The 21,278-nt window shown below is 38.1% G+C and overlaps 1 protein-coding gene across 1 annotated transcript in view; it reads left to right on the forward strand.

Moving 5' to 3' along the window:
- Window positions 1-21,278, forward strand: part of CSDE1 (cold shock domain containing E1) — a 501,007-nt gene that overhangs the window by 235,515 nt on the left and 244,214 nt on the right. Inside the window, exons 7-10 of the mRNA XM_053705299.1 lie at window positions 5,646-5,738; window positions 6,155-6,252; window positions 6,428-6,512; window positions 12,366-12,407. Coding sequence (XP_053561274.1) covers window positions 5,646-5,738; window positions 6,155-6,252; window positions 6,428-6,512; window positions 12,366-12,407 — 318 coding nt within the window. The remainder of the gene's footprint in view (window positions 1-5,645; window positions 5,739-6,154; window positions 6,253-6,427; window positions 6,513-12,365; window positions 12,408-21,278) is intronic.

Here is a 21,278-nt window from a genome sequence, read left to right on the forward strand (position 1 = left end):
ATTGGTGTGAATCCAAGGGTTACTCATGGAGTAAGGTCAGGATTCCTAGGATATTATCTTTTCTCCAAGAAGGATTGGAGAAGGGTTTGTCAGCTAGGTCCCTAAAGGGACAGATTTCTGCTCTGTCTATTCTTTTGCACAAACGTCTGGCTTAGGTTCCAGATGTTCAGGCGTTTTGTCAGGCTTTGGTTAGAATCAAGCCTGTGTTTAAACCTGTTGCTCCACCATGGAGTTTAAATTTAGTTCTTCAAGGGGTTCCGTTTGAACCTTTGCATTCCATAGATATTAAGCTCTTATCTTGGAAGGTTCTGTTTTTAGTAGCTATCTCCTCGGCTCGAAGAGTTTTGGAGTTATCTGCTTTACAATGTGATTACAATGTGATTCTTCTTATCTCATTTTCCATGCAGATAAGGTAGTGTTACGTACCAAACCTGGTTTTCTGAAACACTCAAAATCAATCCTTGGATTGAAAAATTGTGCACCTGGATAGCACTCTTTCCCCAATCTAGGGTGGCAAGATTTGGGCACAGGCTGAATAACTATGGAGTGGGAGTGCTGGAGGGTGTTTAAAATATAACCTTTATTTGGAAATTTAAAATAAAAAAACAAAAACACACACACATAAATCTACATATATACAATGTTAAAAAATACAGGGTTTGGTCGGATTTATTTCAATCCAATGTATTCTATTTAAATAAAGTAGTGATATCTTGGGTTTTAAATTAATTATTTTTGAGTCAGTTTTTTCAATTAAGGTCAGTATAGGTCTGATATAGCGTATGTAATACGTGGTATTTATTTACCTTATACCACTGTATTGATGACTCTATTATTCCTTGTCTATTAGTCTTAAGTTACAGTCGGTCTTGTCTTACGTGGTAATACGTGGTATTTATTAACCCTATACCACTGTATTGATGACTCTATTATTCCTTGTCTGTTGGTCTTAAGTTACAGTCGGTCTTGTCTTCCTAAGTTCTTTGTTGAACATACATGTAGTAGTGCAATTTTGTAGACACTAATTTAAAGTGATATGCAGCAGAGTCTGGTTTGTCTTGTTATAAATATTGATGTTTTAGACTTTGCAAATTAAATATCACTGTTGTTGCCAGAATGATTTTTCAAATGTGGAATAAGTGATGTTCTGGATTTAAAGCTTTGCTTAAAGTAGTCAGCTAATTCCTTTACTGACAGCTACTATCTGAATATGTTATAAGTTATGCCTGATATATTCCCAGGCTGTTAGATTGAACTGTGGTAGCTGCTATCGAAGTATGCTAGTAACGGATACTTAATATGTTATCAGATTATCATACTACGTTCTCAAACGCTTAAAAAAGCATATATATATAAGATCTCTTAAACTCTTACTATTGGTTTTGCTTAATATCGAGTGCTTGTCTAAAGTGTCTCACCATATATTTAGTAAGAATGTTCTTTTATGCTTAAAGGTATATAGAGAAGTCTGAGTAGATTGCTGAGGCTTAGCTTGATAGAATTGACTATTTATGTCAAATAAAATATTTTTTATCTTTCTTGTGATTTTGCTGGTTCATAGTAGTAATGTGCTTAGACAAAGTTTTTGTTATTGGTTCATCAATGTGAATAAAGTTGTGTGGCAGACTGTTCTTATATGGCTTGTATAGATGTACTGGTAATATCACTTTAATTGTTCAACACTACCTAAGTTAGCTTTGCTGATACATTGTAATCAACATTGAATTTACTTCAAAATGGATATTCTCAATATTCCATGATCCAGAATGGATCCGGTATTACTGCTGATTTTGGCGTTTTTTCTAATAAATTCTAATATCCCATATATTGGCTGTGATAAATATTGAATCTGTATATTCACAGACAACTTTAGAAAACAGTAATACAAATATTAGCTCTATAACTTTAAATTGAATTGTATCTTGTCTTTTATCACCACTGGATAATTTTAGCATTAAAGAGGATACGCTCTAACATTGTAACAAAATATAGCTGATAGTATCAAATTGCTTTGCTATATCGTCTTTAACTCAGTTGTTCTAAATTGATATAGATACGGCTTACAGCTTGGCGTTTTTTTGTATTTATCAAACATTGAGTATTGGGGTATTATATTTAACTCCCCCCTTTTTTCTCGTGCTAGTATGCTTTTTACAACACCTCACTTGTAATTGCCGGTTAAAAGTATAGTCTAATATGCGGTATTAGATTGAATCCTGTTTCAGGGATTATTAACTCGACTCCAAGATATTACTACTTTTGTTTTTAAATTATAGACCAAATGTCCTGCTGTTTAAAAAATGTTAGGACGCATTCACAACAAACATTTCCCTAACATGTTTCGCCACTAACGTGGCTTTTTCAAAGACCCTTTGAAAAAGCCACGTTAGTGGCGAAACATGTTAGGGAAATGTTTGTTGTGAATGCGTCCTAACATTTTTTTAAACAGCAGGAGATTTGGTCTATAATTTAAAAACAAAAGTAGTAATATCTTAGTCGAGTTAATAATCCCTGAAACAGGATTCAATCTAATACCGCATATTAGACTATACTTTTAACCGGCAATTACAAGTGAGGTGTTGTAAAAAGCATACTAGCACGAGAAAAAAGGGGGGAGTTAAATATAATACCCCAATACTCAATGTTTGATAAATACAAAAAAACGCCAAGCTGTAAGCCGTATCTATATCAATTTAGAACAACTGAGTTAAAGACGATATAGCAAAGCAATTTGATACTATCAGCTATATTTTGTTACAATGTTAGAGCGTATCCTCTTTAATGCTAAAATTATCCAGTGGTGATAAAAGACAAGATACAATTCAATTTAAAGTTATAGTGCTAATATTTGTATTACTGTTTTCTAAAGTTGTCTGTGAATATACAGATTCAATATTTATCACAGCCAATATATGGGATATTAGAATTTATTAGAAAAAACGCCAAAATCAGCAGTAATACCGGATCCATTCTGGATCATGGGATATTGAGAATATCCATTTTGAAGTAAATTCAATGTTGATTACAATGTATCAGCAAAGCTAACTTAGGTAGTGTTGAACAATTAAAGTGATATTACCAGTACATCTATACAAGCCATTTAAGAACAGTCTGCCACACAACTTTATTCACATTGATGAACCAATAACAAAAACTTTGTCTAAGCACATTACTTCTGTGAACCAGCAAAATCACAAGAAAGAGATAAAAATATTTTATTTGACATAGTCAATTCTATCAAGCTAAGCCTCAGCAATCTACTCAGACTTCTCTATATATACCTTTAAGCATAAAAGAACATTCTTACTAAATATATGGTGAGAGACTTTAGACAAGCACTCGATATTAAGCAAAACCAATAGTAAGAGTTTAAGAGATCTTATATATATATGCTTTTTTAAGCGTTTGAGAACGTAGTATGATAATCTGATAACATTAAGTATCCGTTACTAGCATACTTAGATAGCAGCTACCACAGTTCAATCTAACAGCCTGGGAATATATCAGGCATAACTTATAACATATTCAGATAGTAGCTGTCAGTAAAGGAATTAGCTGACTACTTTAAGCAAAGCTTTAAATCCAGAACATCACTTATTCCACATTTGAAAAATCATTCTGGCAACAACAGTGATATTTAATTTGCAAAGTCTAAAACATCAATATTTATAACAAGACAAACCAGACTCTGCTGCATATCACTTTAAATTAGTGTCTACAAAATTGCACTACTACATGTATGTTCAACAAAGAACTTAGGAAGACAAGACCGACTGTAACTTAAGACCAACAGACAAGGAATAATAGAGTCATCAATACAGTGGTATAGGGTTAATAAATACCACGTATTACCACATATTACCACGTAAGACAAGACCGATTGAAACTTAAGACTAATAGACAAGGAATAATAGAGTCATCAATACAGTGGTATAAGGTTAATAAATACCACGTATTACATACGCTATATCAGACCTATACTGACCTTAATTGAAAAAACTGACTCAAAAATAATTAATTTAAAACCCAAGATATCACTACTTTATTTAAATAGAATACATTGGATTGAAATAAATCCGACCAAACCCTGTATTTTTTAACATTGTATATATGTAGATTTATGTGTGTTTTTTTATTTTTTTATTTTTTTTTATTTTAAATTTCCAAATAAAGGTTATATTTTAAACACCCTCCAGCACTCCCACTCCATAGTTATTCAGCCTGTGCCCAAATCTTGCCACCCTAGATTGGGGAAAGAGTGCTATCCAGGTGCACAATTTTTCAATCCAAGGATTGATTTTGAGTGTTTCAGTATACAAGTGCACAGCACCTCAGCCACATTGCAATCAAGCCAGGTTTACAGATACAAATCTACATATAATCTATCTCTAATTCCAGAGATTCATAGGCTACCCCAATCTCTTACTTTCAGCAGTGCCATTAGTACTTTTTTCTTTCTTTGTTAAACCTGGTTTTCTACCTAAGGTGGTATCTAATAAGAATGTCAATCAGGAGATTGTTGTTCCGTCACTGTGTCCTAATCCTTCAAAGAAGGAACGTCTATTAAACAATCTTGAAGTGGTTTGTGCTATAAAGTATTATTTACAAGCTACTAAAGATTTTCGTCAAACATCTGCATTGTTTGTTGTCTACTCTGGACAGAGGAGAGGCCAAAAGGCTTCGGCAACTTCTTTCTTTTTGGCTAAGAAGTATAATCCGCTTAGCTTATGAGACTGCTGGCCAGAAGCCTCCTGAAAGAATTACAGCTCATTCTACTAGAGCGGTAGCTTCCACATGGGCTTTTAAGAATGAGTCTTCTGTTGAACAGATTTGTAAGGCGGCGACTTGGTCTTCGCTTCATACTTTTTCTAAATTCTACAAATTTGATACTTTTGCTTCTTCGGAGGCTATTTTTGGGATAAAAAGGTCTTACAGGCAGTGATGCCTTCCGTTTAAGCGCCTGCCTTGTCCCTCCCTTCATCCGTGTCCTATAGCTTTGGTATTGGTATCCCACAAGTAATGGATGATCCGTGGACTCAATACACCTTACAAGAGAATACAAAATTTATGCTTACCTGATAAATTTATTTCTCTTGTGGTGTATCCAGTCCACGGCCCACCCTGTCATTTTAAGGCAGGTGTTGTTTATTTTTAAACTACAGTCACCACTGCACCCTATAGTTTCTCCTTTCTCTTGCTTGTCTTCGGTCGAATGACTGGGGGTGGCAGTTAGGGGAGGAGCTATATAGACAGCTCTGCTGTGGGTGATCCTCTTGCAGCTTCCTGTTGGGAAGGAGAATATCCCACAAGCAATGGATGATCCGTGGACTGGATACACCACAAGAGTAATAAATTTATCAGGTAAGCATAAATTTTGTTTTTTTTAATAAAAAAATAAAAATAGCAGAGCTATAAAAATTGCACTTTTTTTTTTTTTTATTTTTTTTTATATTTTTTTTATGACCAAGTAAGTGAGATCTGGAGTGCGTTCAGGTAGAAGGGATCAGTACTGACCCTTAGGATTCTTGACACTATTTCCTTACCTATTGAAGTATTATGTTGAGAGAATGTTGATTCCATGTAAAACTCAGAAAGCATATTGTACCTGTTTAGTCCTTCTAATTGCTCTATTTAACACTTAATAGGTTGTTTGTGCTGTGCCTCACAACTTGGAAAGCAAGTCTCCAGCTGCTCCTGGTCAGAGCCCCTCCGGAAGTGTATGCTACGAGCGTAATGGGGTAAACAAAATCGCTATTTTTTTTTATTTATTTTTTTTATCTTTCCATCCTGAAATAATTTCACTGATGGCTGTTTTTATATGAAAACAGTAGAGAGAAAACTTTACACACCAGTGCATTTTTTTCAAATGGAACTCCTCTTAATATAAATTCTCCTGGCCATAAGCAGGTTAATATTTAAGTCTATTTGGGACAGACAAGTTAGTCTTTTGACTTCTGAATTTGGTACTCTTCATGAATGAATCTGCAAACATCAAGGGTCTACATTTACTTCCACTGTGGCTTACATACATTCATTCACTTGTTGGGACACAATCCATTAATTTGGACATTCTCCATCCCTTATCTAACCAATCATATTTTTTTTATTTTTTATTCTTGAGTCTCATACACTGCATTGCCTCTTTCTTTCCCAGGAGGTGTTTTATCTAACTTACACACCTGAAGACGTGGATGGTAATGTTCAACTTGAAACTGGAGACAAAATAAGTTTTATAATTGAAACTAATAAACAGTAAGTACTTTTGTTTAAAAGTTTTAAGTAATAAGAAATTATAGATCATCAGCATCCATTAAATAATAAAAAATGTCTCCAAATATGCATGATCATATACTTTTAATAAATCCATTTGATTTTATTTTGAACATGAGAAATGTATGCATAAACATCTTTTTGGGTTTGATCATAGTACCGGTGCTGTTAGTGCTCGTAACATTATGCTGATGATGAAGAGGAAGCAAATGCGCTGCCAAGGAGTGGTTTGTGCTATGAAGGTAAGCACTATTTGCTGAACATATACTTTTTATTTTTATACATCTATAATCCTTGGCATTAGAATTCGGTCCTTAAAGAGACATTAAAAATGTATTCCTGACTCTAGGGACATATTGTTAACTGCCACTGAAAAATAGTGATCTGCCTTTACAGGTTTAAATACTAAAGCACAAGAACATCTATTTAAGACGAAAAAATTACATTGGTGCAGCCTAAGAAGCATTTAAAACGGTGTAATATCCAGTTTAACAATTTCCTTCCATAAGGCAAGGAGAGTCCACAACTTAAAAGGACAGTATACACTCATTTCTTTCATCTAATTGGCAAGAGTCCATGAGCTAGTGACGTATGGGATATACATTCCTACCAGGAGGGGCAAAGTTTCCCAAACCTCAAAATGCCTATAAATACACCCCCCACCACACCCACAATTCAGTTTTACAAACTTTGCCTCCTATGGAGTTGGTGAAGTAAGTTTTTGTGCTAGATTTCTACGTTGATATGCGCTTCTCAGCATGCTGAAGCCTGGTTCCTCTCAGAGTGCAGTGAATGACAGAGGGATGTGAAGGGAGTATTACCTATTGAATACAATGGTCATCCTAACGGGGATCTATTTCATTGGTTCTCTGTTATCGGTCGTAGAGATTCATCTCCTACCTCCCTTTTCAGATCGACGATATACTCTTATATACCATTACCTCCTGCTAATTCTCGTTTCAGTACTGGTTTGGCTATCTACTTTATGTAGATGAGTGTCTTTTGGTAAGTATGTTTTCCTTTATTAAGACACTCTCTGCTATGGTTTGGCACTTTAAATGTAAAGTTCTAAATATAATGTTTGTACTTATATTTGTCATGATTCAGGTTTATCAGTATATTTCCTTTTTGCAGACTGTCAGTTTCATTTTGGGAAATGCACATAAAAAAAAATAAAAAAAAATTCTTACCTGAAATTTTCAAATTGACCTTCTAAATTGTGGGCTTTTAGGCTCATTCTTGGCGCGAGACTTTTTTTGGCGCGATAATTACATTTGTTGACGTGTTTTCGTCATTTCCGGCGTCTTAGTTGGCGCAGAGAATTTTCACGTATTTGCGTCATCTGACGTTCGTGTTTGTTGCAGACGTTTTTGGCGCCAAAAATATTTTGTCAGTTGTGGGCATCATTCTTGGCGCCAGACTTTTGACATTATTTAAGTCTTCATGTTTTTTTGCTTCTGGTTTCCAGAGGCTTATTCTGTTTGCATTTTTTCCCATTCCTGAAACTGTCATATAAGGAAATTGATAATTTTGCTTTATATGTTATTTATTCTCTTACATATTGCAAGATGTCTCAATTTGATCCTGATTCAGAATCCACTATTGGAATCCTGCTGCCTGATGTCGTTCTACCAAAGCTAAGTGCATTTGTTGTGAACTTGTGGTAATTGTACCTCTGGCTGTAATTGGTGATAGTTGTCATGACAAACTTTTACATGCAGAAAATATTTCCATTAGTAGTAATCCATTACCTGTTATTCCTTCAACATCTAATGCTCAGGATATTCCTGTTAATGTGAGAGAATTTGTTTCTAATTCTATTCAGAAGGCTTTGTCTGTCATACCACCTTCTAAAAAACGTAAAAGGTCTTTTAAAACTTCTCATAAAATTGATGAATTTTTAAATGACCGACAACATTCTGATTTATCTATCTCTGATGAGGATCTATCTGGTTCAGACGATTCTGCCTCAGATATTGACACTGACAAATCTTCATACTTATTTAAAATGGAGTATATTCGTTCTTTATTGAAAGAGGTGTTGATTGCATTAGATATGGAGGAGACTAGTCCTCTTGATATTAAAACTAGTAAACGTTTAAATTCAGTTTTTAAACCTCATGTAGTTATTCCAGAGGTTTTTCAGTTCCTGATGCTATTTCAGAGGTCATTTCTAGGGAATGGAATAGACTGGGTACCTCTCTTAATCCTTCTTCAAGGTTTAAGAAGCTGTACCCTTTGCCGTCTGATAGATTAGAGTTTTGGGAAAAGATCCCCAAAGTTGATGGGGCCATCTCTACTCTTGCTAAACATACTACTATTCCTACGGCAGATAGTACTTCTTTTAAAGATCCTTTAGATAGGAAACTTGAATCTTATCTAAGGAAGGCTTATTTATGTTCAGGTCATCTTCTTAGGCCTGCTATTTCTTTGGCTGATGTTGCAGCTGCTTCAACTTTTTGGTTGGAAACCCTAGCACAACAAGTATCAGATCATAATGTGTATAGCATTGTTAAGTTAATTCAACATGCTAATTTCATTTGTGATGCCATTTTTGCTATCATCAGAATTGATGTCAGATATGTCTTTAGCTATTTTAGCTAGAAGAGCTTTATGGCTTAAATCTTGGAATGCTGATAGGACTTCTAAATCTATGTTGCTATCTCTCTTTCCAAGGTAATAAATTATTTGGTTCTCAGTTGGATTCAATTATTTCAACTGTCACTGGGGGGAAGGGAGCTTTTTTGCCTCAGGATAAAAAATCTAAGGGTAAATTTAAGGCTGCTAACAGTTTTCGTTCCTTTTCGACAAAATAAAGAACAGAAACCTGATCCTTCCCCTAAGGGAACGGTTTCCAATTGGAAGACTTCTTCAGTCTGGAATAAATCCAAGCCATTTAAAAGATCTAAATCAGCCCCCAAGTCCGCATGAAGGTGTGGCCCTCATTCCAGCTCAGCTGGTAGGGGGCAGACTAAAATTCTTCAAGGATTTTTGGATCAATTCAATCCAAAATCATTGGATTCAGAATATTGTTTCTCAAGGGTACAGAATAGGTTTCAAAGTAAGACCGCCTGTGAGAAGTTTCTTTCTCTCACGCATTCCAGTGAACCCTGAAAAGGCTCATGCTTTCCTGAAGTGTGTTTCAGACCTGGAGGTATCTGGGGTAATTGTGCCAGTTCCTGTTCAGGAACGGGGTCTGGGGTTTTATTCAAATCTGTTCATTGTCCCAAAGAAGAATTCTTTCAGACCAGTTCTGGATCTAAAAATGTTAAACCATTATGTGAGAATTCCAACATTCAAAATGGTGACTATAAGGACTATTCTGCCTTTTTTGTTCAGCAAGGGCATTATATGTCCACAGTGGACTTACAGGATGCATATCTTCATATTTCGATTCATCCAGATCACCATCAGTTCCTGAGATTCTCTTTTCTAGACCAGCATTACCAATTTGTTGCTCTTCCTTTTGGCCTAGCAACAGCTCCAAGGATCTTTTCAAAGGTTCTCGGTGCCCTACTCTCTGTAATCAGAGAGCGGGGTATTGCAGTGTTTCCTTATTTGGATGATATCTTGGTACTTGCTCAGTCTTTACGTTCTGCAGAATCTCACACGAATCAACTAGTGTTTCTTCAAAAACAAGGTTGGAGGATCAATTTACCAAAAAGTTCCTTGATTCCTCAGACAAGGGTAACCTTTTTAGGTTTCCAAATAGATTCAGTATCCATGACTTTGTCTCTAACAGACGTCTGAAATTGGTTGCAGCTTGTCGGAACCTTCAGTTTCAATCATTCCCTTCAGTAGCTATGTGCATGGAGGTTTTAGGTCTCATGACTGCAGCATCGGACGCGATCTCTTTTGCTCGTTTTCACATGAGACCTCTTCAGCTTTGTATGCTGAATCAATGGTGCAGATATTATACAAGGATATCACAATTAATATCCTTAAATGCCAATGTTCGACTATCTCTGACTTGGTGGTTAGATCACCATCGTTTAGTTCAAGGGGCCTCATTTGTTCGTCCAACCTGGACTGTGATTACAACAGATGCGAGTCTTTCAGGTTGGGAGCTGTCTGGGGATCTCTGACAGCACAAGGGGTTTGGAAATCTCAAGAGGCGAGATTACCAATCAATATTTTGGAACTCTGTGCGATTCTCAGAGCTCTTCAGTTTTGGCCTCTTCTGAAGAGAGAACTGTTTATTTGTTTTCAGACAGACAATGTCACAACCGTGGCGTATGTTAATCATCAAGGTGGGACTCACAGTCCTCAAGCTATGAAAGAAGTATCTCGGATACTTGCTTTGGCGGAATCCAGCTCCTGTCTAATCTCTGCGGTCCATATCCCATTTATAGACATTTGGGAAGCAGATTATCTCAGTCGCCAGACTTTACATCCGGGAGAGTGGTCTCTTCACCCAGATGTGTTTTTTTCAGATTGTTCAGATGTGGGGGATTCCAGAAATAGATCTGATGGCTTCTCATCTAAACAGGAAACTTCCCAGGTATCTGTCCAGTTCCAGGGATCCTCAGGCGGAAGCAGTGGATGCGTTGACACTTCCTTGGAGTTATCAACCTGCTTATGTCTTTCCGCCTCTAGTTCTTCTTCTTCTTCCAAGATTTCCAAAATCATAATGGAGCGTTCGTTTGTACTGCTGGTGGCTCCAGCATGGCCACACAGCTTTTGGTATGCGGATCTTGTTCGGATGTCCAGTTGCCAACCTTGGCCACTTCTGTTAAGGCCAGACCTATCTCAAGGCCCATTTTTCCATCAGGATCTCAAATCATTAAATTTGAAGGTATGGAGATTGAACACCTAGTGCTTAGTCATAGAGGTTTATCTGACTCAGTGATTAATCCTATGTTGCAGGCTCGTAAATCGGTGTCTAGAAAGATTTATTATCGAGTTTGGAAGACTTAAATTTCATGGTATTCTTCTCATAATTTCTCTTGGCATTCTTTTAGAATTCCTAGAATTTTACAGTTTCTTCAGGATGGTTTAGATAAGGGTTTGTCTGCAAGTTCCTTGAAAGGACAAATCTCTGCTCTTTCTGTTTCACAGAAAAATTGCTAATCTTCCTGATATTCATTGTTTTGTACAGGCTTTGTTTCGTATTAATGGAAAATACAAAAAGCAAGGTTGCGCCTATTTAATTTTAACCTGAGTGACCAGGCTAAACTAATTGTCTAAAAGTGAAATTACAGCACTAAACTGAACTCAATTGTGAATAAATATTTATTTGTTTCGAATAATACTTGAAGAGAGATAAGGATAGGACTTATAAATATGGTTTATTAAATATTCTTAAGAAAAAATAGATAATCCTTTAATGAATAATGTATTTATAAAAACACTATTAAAAGCAATGTATCATATATAATCAAATTTTTGGAATAAAACAGGAAAAAATGGATATAAATAAAAAATAAAGAATATATAAAAAGTTTATCTAAGTTGATTGGCCAATTAATTTAAAGTGTTATATAAAATGTATTTTTTAATTAATTGGACACATTGCATCAGTAACCTAAGGGAACCATTCGAGCAATATATGCAAAAAATCAAAAAGACATATATATATATATATATATATATATATATATATATATATATATATATATATATATATATATATATATATATATATATATATAGATAAATTGTGTAATAAATAAATAAAATAAAAAATGTGTATGTGGTTATTCAAATGTTCACTTTTGATATAAAACCATCTGTTTAACAAAAACAGTTATAGTTAATATAATAGAATAGATTGTATGTATTGTGTATACATATATTTGTCAAATAATCAATTTCTTGTGTCTATTAGCATATGATTATTGTCCACTTTTGGCAGGATAAGGCAAAAAATTACTTTTCCAAAAAAATAATTGTCCAGATATGATGAGATGTTCAGCAAATACCGGTATAAGCTTAGTCTTTAAACATAATCCTTTGTTAAGGTAAAGATTTATGGCAAGTTTTACTTTCAAATTTGTAGAAGGGAAGCGTTATCCTAGGTTCTTGTAGATATTTTGAAAACAACCGCTCCTTTGTTAAGTAGCGTTTTTTATTCACGCTAGCATTGGTTGTTTCAGAGCCCAGGCCGGTCCGTCACATGCAGTCTTCCGTCACTTCCTGTTTAGCAGTGACTCGGTATCATCAAGATGGATGTCCACAGACCCGTGTGTCCTGAAGAATTTGGAAAAGTTTTGAACGCTACGCGTTTCAGCTGTCACTACAGCCTTTCTCAAGCGAATTAATTCTTAGCCTTATCTGTCCTGCTTATATAAGCCAAAAAGTGACAATTTAATTGAATAATTACAATTCTAATAAACATTGGTTATATTTTATAGAAAATGGCGATAATGGCAAAATAGAAGAGGAAAAAGCAAAGGAAACTTCAAAAAATTTAATGAATAAAGAGACACAGTATACTAATCAATATTTATCTTTCTAGCATCGTTAATAAATGTTCATTAATAAAAATATAAAATAATAAAAATTGTATCTATAAATATATTCCCCAAGTGGGTTTCGAACTTGTGGTTTTATAGTTGGGGGAGTAATGGTTTCTCCAGTATGCTATCCCTAAGTCAAGTATAGTATTTGGTATTCATAGTATTTAAAGCTATATTTTTGTAATTTCTCTACCACAATTTTTCTTATATTTGTTCTTAGTAGAACAAGATACCCCTTTTTTCAAAGTTTATTTAAATATTATTATGCTTTATTTTTACTGTATTTATAAAGTAAATTTCTCCAACATAGGTGTGTCCGGTCCACGGCGTCATCCTTACTTGTGGGATATTCTCTTTCCCAACAGGAAATGGCAAAGAGCCCAGCAAAGCTGGTCATATGATCCCTCCTAGGCTCCGCCTACCCCAGTCATTCTCTTTGCCGTTGCACAGGCAACATCTCCACGGAGATGGCTAAGAGTTTTTTTGGTGTTTAAATGTAGTTTTATTCTTCAATCAAGTGTTTGTTATTTTAAAATAGTGCTGGTATGTACTATTTACTCTGAAACAGAAAAGAGAAGAAGATTTCTGTTTGTGAGAGGAAGATGATTTTAGCAGACGTTACTAAAATCGATTGCTGTTTCCACACAGGACTGTTGAGATGAAGTAACTTCAGTTGGGGGAAGCAGTTGGCAGACTTTTCTGTCTGAGGTATGATGGCCACATTTCTAACACGACTTGGTAATGCTGGAAGGCTGTCATTTTCCCTATGGGGACCGGTAAGCCATTTTCTTAGATTAAGTAAAATAAAGGGCTTCATAAGGGCTTAAAAAACTGGTAGACATTTTTCTGGGCTAAAACGATTACTTGCTAAGCATATTTGACAGATTATAGCGCTTTATAAGTTATTATAATCTTGGGGATTGTTGTTAAAAAAACGGCAGGCACTGTATGGACACCTTTTTCAGATGGGGGCCTTCTCTAATCATAGGCAGAGCCTCATTTTCGCGCCACTAATGCGCAGTTGTTTTTGGAAAGCAAGGCATGCAGATGCATGTGTGAGGAGCTAAGAACCACTGAAAAAGCTTATAGAAGGCGTCATTTGGTATCGTATTCCCCTCTGGGCTTGGTTGGGTCTCAGCAAAGCAGATTCCTGGGACTGTATAGGGGTTAAATGTAAAAACGGCTCCGGTTCCGTTATTTTAAGGGTTAAAGCTTCCAAATTTGGTGTGCAATACTTTTAAGGCTTTAAGACTCTGTGGTGAAATTTTTGTGAATTTTGAACAATTGCTTCATACTTTTTCGCATTTTCAGTAATAAAGTGTGTTCTGTTTAAAATTTAAAGTGACAGTAACGGTTTCATTTTAAAACGTTTTTTGTGCTTTGTTGACAAGTTTAAGCCTGTTTAACATGTCTGAACCATCAGATAAACGATGTTCTATATGTATGAATGCCAATGTGTCTCGCCATTTAAATATATGTGATAATTGTGACATGGTGTCCAAACAAAGTAGGGACAATGATGCCACAGATAATAATATTGCCCAAGATGATTCTTCAGATGAGGGGAGTAAGCATGGTACTGCATCACCCCCTTCTGTGTCTACACCAGTCTTGCCCACACAAGAGGCCCCTAGTACATCTAGTGCGCCAATACTTATTACCATGCAACAATTAACGACTGTTATGGATAATTCTATTAAAAATATTTTATCTAAAATGCCTACTTATCAAAGAAAGCGCGATTGCTCTGTTTTAGACACTGAAGAGCAAGAGGACGCTGATGATAACGCTTCTGACATACCCTCATACCAATCTGAAGGGGCCAGGAGGGAGGTTTTGTCTGAGGGAGAAATTTCAGATTCAGGGAAAATTTCTCAACAAGCTGAACCTGATGTTGTAACATTTAAATTTAAATTAGAACATCTCCGCGCACTGCTTAAGGAGGTATTTTCTACTCTGGATGATTGTGACAATTTGGTCATTCCAGAGAAATTATGTAAGATGGACAAGTTCCTAGAGGTTCCGGTACCCCCCGATGTTTTTCCTATACCCAAGCGGGTGGCGGACATAGTAAACAAGGAATGGGAAAGGCCCGGCATACCTTTTGTGCCTCCCCCTATATTTAAGAAATTATTTCCTATAGTCGACCCCAGTAAGGACTTATGGCAGACAGTCCCTAAGGTCGAGGGGGCGGTCTCTACTCTAAACAAACGCACTACTATTCCCATAGAAGATAGTTGTGCTTTTAAAGATCCTATGGATAAAAAATTAGAGGGTTTGCTTAAAAGAATGTTTGTTCAGCAAGGTTACCTTCTTCAACCAATTTCATGCATTGTTCCTGTCACTACGGCAGCGTGTTTCTGGTTCGAAGAACTAGAAAAGTCGCTCGATAAGGAATCTTCGTATGAGGAGATTATGGACAGAGTTCATGCACTCAAATTGGCTAACACTTTTATTCTAGATGCCGCTTTACAATTAGCGAGATTAGCGGCGAAAAATTCAGGGTTTGCTATCGTGGCGCGCAGAGCGCTCTGGCTAAAGTCTTGGTCAGCGGATGTGTCTTCCAAGACAAAATTGCTTAACATCCCTTTCAAGGGCAAAACACTGTTTGGTCCTGATTTGAAAGAGATTATTTCAGACATCACCGGAGGAAAGGGCCACGCCCTTCCTCAGGATAGGTCTTTTAAGGCTAGAAATAAGCCTAATTTTCGTCCCTTTCGCAGAAACGGACCAGCCTCTACTTCTACATCCTCTAAGCAAGAGGGTAATACTTCTCAACCCAAACCAGCCTGGAGACCGATGCAAGGGTAAGCAGGCCAAGAAGCCTGCCACTGCTACCAAAACAGCATGAAGGGATGGCCCCCGATCCGGGACCGGATCTGGTGGGGGGCAGACTTTCTCTCTTTGCTCAGGCCTGGGCAAGAGATGTTCAGGATCCTTGGGCACTAGAAATAGTTTCTCAAGGTTATCTCCTGGAATTCAAGGAACTACCCCCAAGGGGAAGGTTCCACAGGTCTCAATTATCTTCAAACCAAATAAAAAGACAGGCATTCTTACATTGTGTAGAAGACCTGTTAAAGATGGGAGTGATACATCCAGTTCCAATAAGAGAACAAGGGATGGGGTTTTACTCCAACCTGTTCATAGTTCCCAAAAAAGAGGGAACCTTCAGACCAATTCTAGATCTCAAAATCCTTATGACCACGGTGGATTTAAAGGATGCGTACCTCCATATTCCTATCCAGAAGGAACATCATCAGTTCCTAAGGTTCGCTTTTCTAGACAAGCATTACCAGTTTGTGGCACTTCCATTCGGATTAGCCACTGCTCCGAGAATTTTCACAAAGGTACTAGGGTCCCTTCTAGCGGTTCTAAGACCAAGGGGCATTGCAGTAGTACCGTACTTGGACGACATCCTGATTCAAGCGTCGTCTCTGTCAAAAGCAAAGGCTCATACGGACATCGTCCTAGCCTTTCTCAGATCTCACGAATGGAAAGTGAACATAGAAAAAAGTTCTCTTTCCCCGTCAACAAGAGTTCCCTTCTTGGGAACAATAATAGACTCCTTAGAAATGAGGATTTTTCTGACAGAGGTCAGAAAATCAAAACTTCTAAGCTCTTGTCAAGTTCTTCATTCTGTTCTTCGTCCTTCCATAGCGCAGTGCATGGAAGTAATAGGATTGATGGTTGCAGCAATGGACATAGTTCCTTTTGCACGAATTCATCTAAGACCATTACAACTGTGCATGCTCAGACAGTGGAATGGGGATTATACATACTTGTCTCCGACGATTCAAGTAGATCAAAGGACCAGAGATTCACTCCGTTGGTGGCTAATCCTGGACAACCTGTCACAGGGAATGAGCTTCCGCAGACCAGAGTGGGTCATTGTCACGACCGACGCCAGTCTGGTGGGCTGGGGCGCGGTCTGGGAACCCCTGAAAGCTCAGGGTCTATGGTTTCGGGAAGAATCTCTTCTCCCGATAAACATTCTGGAACTGAGAGCGATATTCAATGCTCTCAAGGCTTGGCCTCATCTAGCAAAGGCCAAATTCATAAGGTTTCAATCAGACAACATAACGACAGTTGCATATATCAACCATCAGGGGGGAACAAGGAGTTCCCTGGCGATGGAGGAAGTAACCAAGATAATTCAATGGGCGGAGGATCACTCCTGCCACTTGTCTGCAATCCACATCCCAGGAGTGGAAAATTGGGAAGCGGATTTTCTGAGTCGTCAGACATTCCATCCGGGGGAGTGGGAACTCCACCCGGAAATCTTTGCCCAAATAACTCAATTATGGGGCATTCCAGACATGGATCTGATGGCGTCTCGTCAGAACTTCAAGGTTCCTTGTTACGGGTCCAGATCCAGGGATCCCAAGGCGACTCTAGTGGATGCACTAGTAGCACCTTGGACCTTCAACCTAGCTTATGTTTTCCCACCGTTTCCTCTCATTCCCAGGCTGGTAGCCAGGATCAACCAGGAGAGGGCTTCGGTGATCTTGATAGCTCCTGCGTGGCCACGCAGGACTTGGTATGCAGACCTGGTGAATACGTCATCGGCTCCACCATGGAAGCTACCTTTGAGACAGGACCTTCTTGTTCAAGGTCCATTCGAACATCCGAATCTGGTTTCTCTCCAACTGACTGCTTGGAGATTGAACGCTTGATTTTATCAAAGCGTGGGTTTTCAGATTCTGTAATAGATACTCTGATTCAGGCTAGAAAGCCTGTAACTAGAAAAATTTACCATAAGATATGGAAAAAATATATCTATTGGTGTGAATCTAAAGGATTCCCATGGAACAAGATAAAGATTCGTAGGATTTTATCCTTTCTACAAGAGGGTTTGGAGAAGGGATTATCTGCAAGTTCTCTGAAGGGACAGATTTCTGCGTTATCTGTTTTACTTCACAAAAGGCTGGCAGCTGTGCCAGACGTTCAAGCGTTTGTTCAGGCTCTGGTTAGAATCAAGCCTGTTTACAGACCTTTGACTCCTCCCTGGAGTCTTAATCTAGTTCTTTCAGTTCTTCAAGGGGTTCCGTTTGAACCCTTACATTCCGTAGATATTAAGTTATTATCTTGGAAAGTTTTGTTTTTGGTTGCAATTTCTTCTGCTAGAAGAGTTTCTGAGTTATCTGCTCTGCAGTGTTCTCCGCCCTATCTGGTGTTCCATGCAGATAAGGTGGTTTTGCGTACTAAGCCTGGTTTTCTTCCGAAAGTTGTTTCCAACAAGAATATTAACCAGGAGATAGTTGTACCTTCTTTGTGCCCGAATCCAGTTTCAAAGAAGGAACGTTTGTTACACAATTTGGACGTAGTCCGTGCTCTAAAATTCTATTTAGAGGCCACTAAAGATTTCAGACAAACTTCTTCTTTGTTTGTTGTTTCTTCTGGTAAAAGGAGAGGTCAAAAAGCAACTTCTACCTCTTTCTTTTTGGCTTAAAAGCATTATCCGTTTGGCTTATGAGACTGCCGGATGGCAGCCTCCTGAAAGAATCACAGCTCACTCCACTAGGGCTGTGGCTTCCACATGGGCCTTCAAGAACGAGGCTTCTGTTGACCAGATATGTAAGGCAGCGACTTGGTCTTCACTGCACACTTTTGCTAAATTTTACAAATTTGATACTTTTGCTTCTTCAGAGGCTATTTTTGGGAGAAAGGTTTTGCAAGCCGTGGTGCCTTCCATTTAGGTGACCTGATTTGCTCCCTCCCTTCATCCGTGTCCTAAAGCTTTGGTATTGGTTCCCACAAGTAAGGATGACGCCGTGGACCGGACACACCTATGTTGGAGAAAACAGAATTTATGCTTACCTGATAAATTACTTTCTCCAACGGTGTGTCCGGTCCACGGCCCGCCCTGGTTTTTTAATCAGGTCTGATGAATTATTTTCTCTAACTACAGTCACCACGGTATCATATGATTTCTCCTATGCATATTTCCTCCTGTACGTCGGTCGAATGACTGGGGTAGGCGGAGCCTAGGAGGGATCATATGACCAGCTTTGCTGGGCTCTTTGCAATTTCCTGTTGGGGAAGAGAATATCCCACAAGTAAGGATGACGCCGTGGACCGGAACCTAATAGTAAAACTAAAAATACTAATTGGGATTTTTCTTAATCTGGATTTTCCAATTCCTTGTTGATGCTTTCGCTCCTTTCTTATCACCCCACTTCTTGGCTATTCGTTAAACTGAATTGTGGGTGTATTTATTTATAGGCATTTTGAAGTTTGGGAAACATTGCCCCTCCTGGTAAGAATGTATATCCCATACGTCACTAGCTCCTTTCCTTCTTAATATGAGGAGAGACCACGGCTTCATTCCTTACTTGTGGGAAATACAGAACCTGGCCACCAGGAAGAGGCAGAGGCAGGAAGGGTATCTGCCCTTCGAGATGGTACTGGAGTTTTAGGTAGTCTTGTCAGCCTCTCAGTGAGAGCATTGACAAAGGTTAGAGTCTGGAGATGCAGGGAGAGTCTTTCTGCGAACCCATCCATACTCATATTAACAGCTCCTTAAGCAATCAGTGTTGACGAGTTTCGCTGCTGGCTTTCTTCACTCAAGTCCATGTCAGAAGTGCTGCTACAATCTGTCAAACTTGAAGGACCGTGTCACTGTTCCACGGCATAGATTCCGGTAAGATCATTTCATTATTTTACCCACATGTTAACGATAGACAGGGTTTCAGTGGGACTGCTTTATCTGTATGGAATAAAGGGTTAATATCTCCTGAGGGGGATTATTGAACAGTGGTTTATTTTTATATTTTTTTTATTTTGAGATTTTTATTGAGGTTATTCAAATATATAACGGTAAACAAAGTTCAGTAGCATATATACATTGGGTACAGTAATTTGTTTAGCTATTACATTCAGGTAGAAAGTATTGAATTACAAAGTACATAACTGTGTATAATTAGAAGGGCAATATTGTACAAAACACTATACATAAATATTGGAACCTTTGTTTTTTTTTATTTTTTGTACGAAATGAATGCACCTCCAAACCTTCAACAGGCCACTCATAGGCCTATGTACCCATGATACCTGTGTATATTGAGGCCACCCGGGTAATCCAGCCCTCTCAATTATGTTCCGTATGCCGCAATAGAGTGTTATCACCAACCAATGTTGAGATGTTAGAGACCACTGAGCCATCTGCCTCTGAGGACTCTTCGTCCAGTGAGGCGTGTTCCCTAGATTCTGTTCCTACATATGCAGTTTACCAGAGTTCCGATCCTCCTTTGCCTGTAAGGGGTTTGTTTCCACCAGAGGTTACTACGCAGTTCCGCATGGCCATCTTTACGGTCTTAGCGAGGTTACCTATACCTGCTACACGCAAGCGAAGGGTTAATCCGTGCTTTCCTGCCCAAGGACATTCGTGTAAAATAACGATCGTGTCTGATCAGTCCTCTGGGGATGCGGTTCCCTCTGAGTCTTCAGAGGGAGAACCTCCAGGGTTGGAGTCTGCTGACATGGGTCCTCTGACTGCGGAGGGCTTAGCATTTAGATTGACACGCCTGCGTTTATCTCTGAGTCAGTTGAATCTCAGTCCTCTAAATAAGATAACGATCTTAACTGTTGAGTGGAGGATAGTGATATTCCTTGTCTTGTTTTACTTTTTGTTTTGTTTATTTAGAATCCCAGTTCGGCACTCTATGGGGGGTTGTGTCGTTTGACAGGCAGGACCTGTGTTTGTTTACACACTCCTTTTCAGCTTATCAGTTGTGGGCGCTTGCCTTTTTTTCCGTTTTTTTTGCTATTCCGTTCCGGATAGTTTTTTTTTTTGAGCTCTGGATTGTTTTGGAAACTCTACTTAAAGACTTTTTTCGTCAAATGGGATTTTTGATACTATTGACTATGATGGTCGAGATTGTTGTAGACTTTCCAGGGGAGGCTTATAGATTTCTGCTCGGGGTGTTAGTTCCCCCAATATTTTCAATGAAAATTTTAAGCCTTGGAGCTTAATTTCTTTAATTTGATTATTCAGTTGTTCTTAAGTTCCAGCAAAGCTAGAAGTTTCGTTTTAGCCCGGGAGTGTTCCGGAAGATACGTCGTATCCTAGATGACAAGCAGGACACTGGATACTAGTTAGGTCTGTTCCTCCTTTCTACTTAGGAGTTTCTTTTATTCTAGATTCCGGTCCAGGTACAGCAGGCCCATATATCCTAGTTAACAGGCTAGTTATTATCTGGGATGGGTGCTTGATACTGGATCATATGGATCTAGGGGTCCTATAGGCCGGAACTAGGCTTCTTTTCTGGGCAATTGTCTTGTCAGAGAGGACAAGGGACCTTTTGGAGTCATTATCCTGGTATGTTTCACTCTGCAGGAATATTTTTTTCCACTGTTGGTGAATGCCCTATTAGGGGAGGGTCTCCCCGTCCTAATTGGGTTCTATGATATTGAAGCAGAGCTTATTAGTTCTTTTTTTCGCTGGAGAATGTAAGGTTCTCTCTTCCTTTAGTGGAAGACGGATGTCTTTCCTGTTCCATCCTTTTGGTACAAATTTCGTTCTTAGGAACCGTATCTTACAGTAAACCTCGT

This window comes from Bombina bombina, chromosome 3 (genome assembly GCF_027579735.1).
Source record: "Bombina bombina isolate aBomBom1 chromosome 3, aBomBom1.pri, whole genome shotgun sequence".
In the NCBI taxonomy this organism is placed as follows: domain Eukaryota; kingdom Metazoa; phylum Chordata; class Amphibia; order Anura; family Bombinatoridae; genus Bombina; species Bombina bombina.